Source organism: Rhinoderma darwinii, chromosome 10 (assembly GCF_050947455.1).
Source record: "Rhinoderma darwinii isolate aRhiDar2 chromosome 10, aRhiDar2.hap1, whole genome shotgun sequence".
NCBI classification, from domain to species: Eukaryota; Metazoa; Chordata; class Amphibia; order Anura; family Rhinodermatidae; genus Rhinoderma; species Rhinoderma darwinii.
Genome location: NC_134696.1, coordinates 4,124,244 through 4,137,233, shown reverse-complemented (window position 1 = coordinate 4,137,233; position 12,990 = coordinate 4,124,244). Strand labels below are relative to the sequence as shown.

The 12,990-nt window shown below is 34.1% G+C and overlaps 1 protein-coding gene across 3 annotated transcripts in view; it reads left to right on the top strand.

The window, feature by feature from the left end:
* Window positions 1-9,093: 9,093 nt before the first annotated feature.
* Window positions 9,094-12,990, top strand: part of JHY (junctional cadherin complex regulator) — a 53,872-nt gene continuing 49,975 nt past the window's right edge. For 2 of the 3 annotated variants that reach the window (XR_012850924.1, XM_075840620.1), the window contains exons 1-2: window positions 9,095-9,206; window positions 10,411-10,697. Coding sequence is in view for 1 of the 3 variants with exons in the window: in XM_075840620.1 (XP_075696735.1) it covers window positions 10,429-10,697 (269 nt within the window). In the remaining 2 variants the exon portion in view is untranslated. Of the gene's footprint in view, window positions 9,207-10,410; window positions 10,698-12,990 lie in introns of all 3 variants that reach the window. The other variant, XR_012850925.1, reaches the window with a different exon arrangement.

Genomic DNA, 12,990 nt, shown 5'->3' with positions numbered 1-12,990 from the left:
ATACATACATTATACATACATATACATCCATACATTAACATACATATACATACATTATACATACATTATACATACATTATACATACATTAATACATACATACATTATACATACATTATACATACATACATTATACATACATTATACATACATTATACATACATTATACATACATTATACATACATACATTATACATACATTATACATACATTATACATACATTATACATACATTATACATCCATACATTATACATCCATACATTATACATCCATTATACATACATTATACATCCATACATTATACATACATTATACATACATACATTATACATACATACTACATACATACATTATACATACATACATTATACATACATTATACATACATACATTATACATTACATACATTATAAATACATACATTATACATACATACTACATACATTTATACATACATACATATACATACATATACATACATACATTATACATACATTATACATACATACATTATACATACATTATACATACATACATTATACATACATACATTATACATACATACTACATACATACATTATACATACATACATTATACATACATACATTATACATACATACATTATACATACATTATACATACATTATACATACTACATACATTATACATACATACATTATACATACATACATTACATACATTATACATACTTTATACATACATTCATTATACATACATTATACATACATTATACATATATACATACATTATACATACATTATACATCATACATTATACATACATTATACATACATATATACATACATTATACATACATTATACATCCATACATTATACATCCATACATTATACATCCATTATACATACATACATTATACATACATTATACATACATTATACATACATACATTATACATACATTATACATACATTATACATACATTATACATACATTATACATACATACATTATACATACATACATTATACATCCATACATTATACATACATTATACATACATTATACATACATACATTATACATACATTATACATACATTATACATACTACATACATTATACATACATACATTATACATACATACATTATACATACATACATTATACATACATTATACATACATTATACATACATACATATACATACATTATACATACATTATACATACATACATTATACATACATTATACATACATTATACATACATTATACATACATACATTATACATACATTATACATCCATACATTATACATCCATACATTATACATACATTATACATACATTATACATACATTATACATACATACATTATACATACATTATACATACATACATTATACATACATTATACATACATTATACATACTACATACATTATACATACATACATTATACATACATACATTATACATACATTATACATACATTATACATACATACATTATACATACATTATACATACATACATTATACATACATTATACATACATTATACATACATACATTATACATACATATACATACATTATACATCCATACATTATACATACATTATACATACATTATACATACATTATACATCCATACATTATACATACATTATACATACATTATACATCCATTTATACATCCATTATACATCCATACATTATACATACATTATACATACATTATACATACATTATACATACTACATACATTATACATACATACATTATACATACATTATACATACTACATACATACTACATACATTATACATACATTATACATACATTATACATACTACATACATTATACATACATTATACATACATTATACATCCATACATTATACATCCATACATTATACATCCATACATTATACATACTACATACATTATACATACATTATACATACATTATACATACATTATACATCCATACATTATACATACATTATACATCCATACATTATACATCCATACATTATACATCCATACATTATACATACATACATTATACATACATTATACATCCATACATTATACATACATACATTATACATACATTATACATACATTATACATACATACATTATACATACATTATACATACATTATACATCCATACATTATACATACATTATACATACATTATACATACATTATACATACATTATACATACATACATTATACATACATTATACATACATTATACATACATACATTATACATACATTATACATTATACATACATTATACATACATTATACATACATACATTATACATACATTATACATACATACATTATACATACATTATACATACATTATACATACATTATACATACATACATTATACATACATTATACATACATACATTATACATACATTATACATACATACATTATACATACATTATACATACATACATTATACATACATTATACATACATTATACATACATTATACATACATACATTATACATACATTATACATCCATACATTATACATCCATACATTATACATACATTATACATACATTATACATACATACATACATTATACATACATTATACATACATACATTATACATACATTATACATACATTATACATACATTATACATACATACATTATACATACATTATACATACATTATACATACATACATTATACATACATTATACATACATACATTATACATCCATAACATATACATACATTATACATACATTATACATACATTATACATACTACATACATTATACATACATACATTATACATACATACATACATTATACATACATTATACATACATTATACATACATTATACATCTATACATTATACATACATTATACATACATTATACATACATTATACATACATACATTATACATACATTATACATACATTATACATCCATACATTATACATACATTATACATACATTATACATACATTATACATACATACATTATACATCCATACATTATACATACATTATACATCCATACATTATACATACATTATACATACATTATACATACATTATACATCCATACATTATACATACATTATACATACATTATACATACATTATACATACATTATACATACATTATACATACATTATACATCCATTATACATCCATACATTATACATACATTATACATACATTATACATACATTATACATACTACATACATTATACATACATACATTATACATACATTATACATACATTATACATACTACATACATTATACATACATTATACATACTACATACATTATACATACATTATACATACATTATACATCCATACATTATACATCCATACATTATACATACTACATACATTATACATACATTATACATACATTATACATCCATACATTATACATCCATACATTATACATACATTATACATCCATACATTATACATCCATACATTATACATCCATACATTATACATACATTATACATCCATACATTATACATACATACATTATACATACATTATACATACATACATTATACATACATTATACATACATACATTATACATACATTATACATTATACATTATACATACATTATACATACATTATACATACATTATACATACATACATTATACATCCATACATTATACATACATTATACATACATTATACATACATTATACATTATACATACATTATACATACTACATTATACATCCATACATTATACATCCATACATTATACATACATACATTATACATCCATACATTATACATACATACATTATACATACATTATACATCCATACATTATACATACATTATACATACATTATACATACATTATACATACATACATTATACATACATACATTATACATCCATACATTATACATACATTATACATACATTATACATTATACATACATTATACATACTACATTATACATCCATACATTATACATCCATACATTATACATATATACATTATACATCCATACATTATACATACATTATACATACATTATACATACATTATACATTATACATACATTATACATACATTATACATACATTATACATCCATACATTATACATACATTATACATACATTATACATCCATACATTATACATACATTATACATACATTATACATACATTATACATACATTATACATACATTATACATACATACATTATACATCCATACATTATACATACATTATACATACATTATACATTATACATACATTATACATACTACATTATACATCCATACATTATACATACATACATACATACATACATACATACATTATACATCCATACATTATACATACATTATACATACATTATACATAATACATACATTATACATACATTATACATCCATACATTATACATACATTATACATACATTATACATACATTATACATCCATACATTATACATACATTATACATACATTATACATCCATACATTATACATACATTATACATACATTATACATACATTATACATACATACATTATACATACATACATTATACATACATTATACATACATTATACATACATACATTATACATACATTATACATACATACATTATACATCCATACATTATACATACATTATACATACATTATACATACATTATACATACATTATACATACTAGATTAGGGGGCCGGGGAAGTACTTGGAGGTCTTGGTCGTGCTCTTCCTACCACTGTCGGACATGTCGCATTGTCTTGTTGGAAGATTCCAGCCACCCCAGGGAAGACAATCAGCATGTCCATACATGCTGATTGTCTGGGGGGGGGGGATCTGCAACGATGGACTCACACCCCAATCGCTTCAGAGCCTTCCACATGAATGAGAGGCCGAGAGAACGCCAGGAAAATATCCCCCGACCATAACGCTGCCGCCACCGGCTCGTGTTCTTCCAGCAATGGCTGCCGGGTGTTTGTTCTCTGATGTTTCTCGCCTGACACGCCAACGTCCATCCGTTCCATGAAGCAGAAAACGTGACTCATTAGAGAAGACCTTAGTTACAAGGTTCGGATAGCACTAGGTAATGATGTGGGTGCATGATCAGGGGCCCAACCCGATCCAGTAGAGAAGAGAAGTACTAAGCACACCAATATGGAGTTATTTATCCAAACAAATAATGTATTTATTTGTAGCCAGTGACAGTGCGACGTTTCGCTATGGGTGGCGCATATGTGATCAGACAGCCGACCGCACCCCTTATATACCCACCAAGCCCACCGCACACAGCACGTCCTTCATGGGCTACAGGCTGCCGACGGTGAGAGTAGGAGGTGGTCATAATAATGGGGCTTCAGTGCGTATATACGGATGTCGCCATCTTTATCTTGACTGATAATTGCTGCGGGCGATATCACACAACAAAAGACATTCAAAAAGTCAAGTTAAAGTTTCTTGCCGCTGTGTATTTAATGCGTTAAAAGTCAAGATAAAGATGGCTACATCTGTACATTATACATGCATTATACACATATTGTACACACTATACACACACATTATAAATACATTATACGCACTATACACATATTGTAGACACTATACACACATATACACATACATAAGCACTCTTACTTCAATACATTATACATGGATATCTAGTGCTTTATGGAATACCCTCCCCTCTTATTACCTGGCGTCTGGCGGAGGAGACACGAGCCATAAGATCAGTGACCTGTGAAGCCCCCAATTACCCTGTGACAGGCGATGACATCACTAAACCTGCGCCAGGTCACACAACCCCCCCCCCCATATCTTTAGCTGCTGCAATCACCTTCTAACGTCATTCATTTCCCATCCATACATTATACATACATTATACATCCATACATTATACATACATTATACATACATTATACATACATACATACATTATACATACATTATACATACATTATACATCCATACATTATACATACATTATACATACATTATACATACATTATACATACATACATTATACATACATTATACATACATTATACATACATTATACATACATACATTATACATACATTATACATACATTATACATCCATACATTATACATACATTATACATACATTATACATACATTATACATACATTATACATACTACATACATTATACATACATACATTATACATACATTATACATACTACATACATTATACATACATTATACATACTATATACATTATACATACATTATACATACATTATACATCCATACATTATACATCCATACATTATACATACTACATACATTATACATACATTATACATACATTATACATCCATACATTATACATCCATACATTATACATACATTATACATCCATACATTATACATCCATACATTATACATCCATACATTATACATACATTATACATCCATACATTATACATACATACATTATACATACATTATACATACATTATACATCCATACATTATACATACATTATACATACATTATACATACATTATACATACATTATACATACATACATTATACATACATACATTATACATACATTATACATACATTATACATACATTATACATACATTATACATACATACATTATACATCCATACATTATACATACATTATACATACATTATACATACATTATACATACATTATACATTATACATTATACATACATTATACATACTACATTATACATCCATACATTATACATCCATACATTATACATCCATACATTATACATACATTATACATACATTATACATCCATACATTATACATACATTATACATACATTATACATACATTATACATACATTATACATACATTATACATACATACATTATACATCCATACATTATACATACATTATACATTATACATACATTATACATACTACATTATAGATACATACATTATACATACATTATACATACATTATACATACATTATACATACATTATACATTATACATACATTATACATACATTATACATACATTATACATCCATACATTATACATACATTATACATACATTATACATCCATACATTATACATACATTATACATACATACATTATACATCTATACATTATACATACATTATACATACATTATACATTATACATACATTATACATACTACATTATACATCCATACATTATACATACATTATACATCCATACATTATACATACATTATACATACATTATACATAATACATACATTATACATACATTATACATCCATACATTATACATACATTATACATACATTATACATACATTATACATCCATACATTATACATACATTATACATACATTATACATCCATACATTATACATACATTATACATACATTATACATACATACATTATACATACATTATACATACATACATTATACATACATTATACATACATTATACATACATACATTATACATACATTATACATACATTATACATCCATACATTATACATACATTATACATACATTATACATACATACATTATACATACATTATACATACATTATACATACATACATTATACATACATTATACATACATTATACATCCATACATTATACATACATTATACATACATTATACATCCATACATTATACATACATTATACATACATACATTATACATACATTATACACACATACATTATACATACATTATACATACATTATACATACATTATACATTATACATACATTATCCATACATTATACATACTAGATTAGGGGGCCGGGGAAGTACTTGGAGGTCTTGGTCGTGCTCTTCCTACCACTGTCGGACATGTCGCATTGTCTTGTTGGAAGATTCCAGCCACCCCAGGGAAGACAATCAGCATGTATGGGGGGGGGGATCTGCAACGATGGACTCACACCCCAATCGCTTCAGAGCCTTCCACATGAATGAGAGGCCGAGAGAACGCCAGGAAAATATCCCCCGACCATAACGCTGCCGCCACCGGCTCGTGTTCTTCCAGCAATGGCTGCCGGGTGTTTGTTCTCTGATGTTTCTCGCCTGACACGCCAACGTCCATCCGTTCCATGAAGCAGAAAACGTGACTCATTAGAGAAGACCTTAGTTACAAGGTTCGGATAGCACTAGGTAATGATGTGGGTGCATGATCAGGGGCCCAACCCGATCCAGTAGAGAAGAGAAGTACTAAGCACACCAATATGGAGTTATTTATCCAAACAAATAATGTATTTATTTGTAGCCAGTGACAGTGCGACGTTTCGCTATGGGTGGCGCATATGTGATCAGACAGCCGACCGCACCCCTTATATACCCACCAAGCCCACCGCACACAGCACGTCCTTCATGGGCTACGCGCTGCCGACGGTGAGAGTAGGAGGTGGTCATAATAATGGGGCTTCAGTGCGTATATACGGATGTCGCCATCTTTATCTTGACTGATAATTGCTGCGGGTGATATCACACAACAAAAGACATTCAAAAAGTCAAGTTAAAGTTTCTTGCCGCTGTGTATTTAATGCGTTAAAAGTCAAGATAAAGATGGCTACATCTGTACATTATACATGCATTATACACATATTGTACACACTATACACACACATTATAAATACATTATACGCACTATACACATATTGTAGACACTATACACACATATACACATACATAAGCACTCTTACTTCAATACATTATACCTGGATATCTAGTGAATTATGGAATACCCTCCCCTCTTATTACCTGGCGTCTGGCGGAGGAGACACGAGCCATAAGATCAGTGACCTGTGAACCCCTCAATTACCCTGTGACAGGCGATGACATCACTAAACCTGCGCCAGGTCACACAACCCCCCCCCCCCCATATCTTTAGCTGCTGCAATCACCTTCTAACGTCATTCATTTCCCTCCCTCTATATGTATCTAGGAGAATATACTGACATTTATCCCCCCCTATATATAATCTGTACATGTATTATAATGGACAGGACTGCAGGTGGCCCCAGGGGGCAGCATGAGCCGGGCCCTGCTCCTCCATGGCTGCGGCCTACACTTGCAGCTTTTGTTCCCGGCAGTTTGTTGTCCCTTTGGTCACTATGGGAACGTCAGAGCAGAGCAGCCCTGGGTGCGTCAGTGCGAGCTGCAGGATCAGGTATGTCAGGCCCGTCCGTCATCTCGTTATATGTTTCTGATCTCAGATGTGACTTTGTCATTTTCTGATCCTGTATATTAGTAGTGGGGGAAGTCATGAGCCCGGGGGCAGCAGACGCAGTCACTTGTTCCATTGTTGCCTTCAGTTTGTATCTTTTTTATAACTTATCATCTATTTATTTATTTCGTTACTTACTTTTATTTTTACATTTCTTGTCATTAAAGGGGCAGTCCCTGTTAGGGCATTTGGAGTTAATGTAGGGGCTTCCCAAGTTGAGGACCCCCCTGTAAGAAGCCATAGCAGAGAGCGGCTGTAAGGGGCTTTAGTGGGCGCTGTGAAATGAATGACAAGCGGCAGATTTCTACAGTGGTAGCTGTAGCCCGAATTACGTCCGTAAATAAGCCGTGTGAACATAGCCTGATTCAGTCGAACGTGGCGTTTTTGCGCACGCAAAACACGCAGCCTTTTGCCTGCGCAAAAGCCACTTACCTGCTCGGTGTGGTAGCATCATATGATGTGCGGCTGCGTGGTTTTCGTGCAGCCGCCATCATTATGACACGCCATTCGGATGTTTGTAAACAGAAGACCACGTGGTGCTTTTCTGGTCACATTCATCCTTTTGACAGCTGGTGCGCGAAACAGCCAGTTAGCACAGAAGTGCTTCCGTGCGACATGCGTGGTTTTCACGCACCCATTGACTTCAATGGGTGCGTCATGCGCGAAAAACGCAGAGATATTGAACCTGTAGGGCTTTTTACGCAGCGGACAAACGCTGCGCAAAAAGCACGGACTGTCTGTACTGCCCCATAGACTTCTATTGGTCCATGCGAGCTGCGTGAAAACCACGCGGCCTGCACGGACGCAATTCACGTTCGTGTGAATCCGCCCTGAGTGTTTGACAGGGAGAACTGACAGAGGGATAGAAGAGAAGCCTTACACAAATACACTGTGTGTATATATATATATAGACTTGTAAGCGTTCTGTGACTGGGAGACAATGATTATTGGCCCCTGAGATACAATATGGCTGACAGGAAGTAGCCTCAGCTATAAGAAACTGCAGCCAGAAACGGTTTGGAGCACCTTATAATGTTCCCTCACTCCCAGCGCTGGAGTACCACCTTCTATGACCTTCTAACCATGTACTTCACGCCTGTTCATGCCTCTAATTAGTATTAATATGTGTTTGTGTGTTTATGTGAAGTGATTCCGGACATCAGTAATGGAGGCTGACAGCGCTCGGAGATCTCTTCACGGTCCTGTGTACGGTTGCGGTGACCTGGATCTAGGACTCAGTTCGGACAGTCTGGAGGACTGCGATACAGACAGTCTATGCGAGGAGAGAAGATATCAGAGCGAACTCCAGAACCGGATACAAAGTAACCATGGGGTGATCAAGGAAGGAGATTGTGACACCGAGGAGGTCCACGTGACAGCTGGAGATACGGAGGACCAGTCTCCCCAAGGAAAGGGACCAAAACCGAACAACAGGTAACACAATGACGTACGATCCAGTAACACGACCGACACCCGAGACGACAAGATGTTAATAAGTCCAGTAAGTGTATGAGGAGCGCCCCCGCTATCCTGAGCGCCCCCGCTATCCTGAGCGCCCCCGCTATCCTGAGCGCCCCCGCTATCCTGAGCGCCCCCGCTACCCTCCTCCCATCACAAAGTGTTGGCGAAATTTAATATGTACAGTAGAAAAACATTCATTTTGGGGAACCCAGCACTAAAAACTCGCCAGATGGACCACGCCAGCACCAACTGGTATTGGGTCCACCCGGCCCTTATAAGAACCAGACGCACCCCCATGTCCACCGGTGGTTGCCCAGCCAAATGCCAAGCCCGCCGAGAGCCCATCAAATATGACACTATTGTTAGGTGAAGTGTCGAGATTCTGCTTCACAACTTTAAAAATTGGCCATCAAATCACACAAGAAAAAAAACGAAATCCACCAGACATTACCCCCTAATTTACTCACCAGGGGATGAGGGAACGTCATGTCAAAACTGGTCTGGCGATCCCCTCACCTGGCCCTTCTTTATACCCATAACCCCGCTCACCTTTTACACCTGGCCCGACACAGATCACAAGACAAAAGACCCCTACAGCTCCAAAACCTCCCTAGCCCCCACTAGCCACCAATTCCCCATTGCTTGGGGGGGGGGGGGGGTCACACTGCCCCCCCCCCATGGCTTCTTGCCCCAAGTCTCTAGCGCTTTTCGTTTTTAATATTTAAATCACACTGAGATAACGCAGAGTGATGTGCCGCAGGTCTCTAGAGAAGGAGGTAATGCTGTAACCTGCACAATATATCAATGCGGATCTGTCAGGAGGAAACAGAGCAATGTTCTGCAGATCTCTAGAGAGGTCACTCATTTATTAGTCTGTATAATATAATATGCACCTGTTGAATGTAGATGGATTGGAGTGATGCTCTGCAGCTCCTAAGTGAGGTCAGTAGTGTAATAATCTGCAGAAGATAGCCATATGCACCTGTTAGATAAGGGGGGGAGGGGAGCAAAGTTTTGCAGATCCTAATTGAGGTCAGTAATGTAATAATCTGCAGAATAAAGCAATATGAACCAGTTGGATGTGAGTGGAGCAATGTTCTGCAGGTCCTTAGTGAGGTCAGTAATGTAATATTCTGCAGAATATAGCAATGTGCACATGTTAAATGTAGGTAGAGAGGAGAAATACTCTGCAGATCCTTAGTGAGGGCAGTAGTGTAATAATCTGCAGAATATAGTTATATGCACCTGTTGATTGTAGGCGGAGAGGAGAAATGCTCTGCAGGCACTTAGTGAGGTCAGTAATGTAATAATCTGCAGTATATAGCAATGTGCACATGTAGATAGAGAGGCGAAATGCTCTGCAGACACTTTTCGTGGTCAGTAATGTAATAATCTGCAGTATATAGCTATATGCACCTGTTGGATGTAGGTGGAGTGGAGAAATGCTCTGCAGATCCTACGAGAGGTCAGTAATGATCTGGGCTTCAGGGCATCACGTAGATCTGACCGGGAGACATTTCTTTAGAATTTGAGTGCAATAAACATGAGACAAGAAGTCCATAAGCGGAAGAGATAAATAAATATTCCCCCGGCCCAATGGCTTCGCGCATAATAGATTTTGCGTCCTCGGAGCTGAAATCCCTGCACTATGGAAGTGTTGAATAGACCCCTATAAAAGACGCGGCCTGAAAGACCCCCGCAGGGCAGCATTGCTCTCATGAAAACTAATGGAAAAGGATAATAAAAATATCGGCAGGACGCTCGGCTCGCAATGATCACTTACAAGTCCATTTTCTCTACCTGCGGAGCTATTACATAATCCATCAAAAGCCTTACAGAGGACATTAATGACATATTCTGGACTAAGCGATGCGGCTGCCAGGTATTAAAATAGCAAATGGAAGAGACACTTGGTGCGCGATCCTCGTCCTTCCCTCCATGCGGAGACACTTGGTGCGCGATCCTCGTCCTTCCCTCCGTGCGGAGACACTTGGTGCGCGATCCTCGTCCTTCCCTCCATGCAGAGACACTTCATGCGTGATCCTCGTTCTTCCCTCCGTGCGGAGACACTTGGTGCGCGATCCTCGTCCTTCCCTCCGTGCGGAGACACTTGGTGTGTGATCCTCGTTCTTCCCTCCGTGCGGAGACACTTGGTGCGCGATCCTCGTCCTTCCCTCCGTGCGGAGACACTTGGTGTGTGATCCTCGTCCTTCCCTCCATGCGGAGACACTTGGGGCGCGATCCTCGTCCTTCCCTCCATACGGAG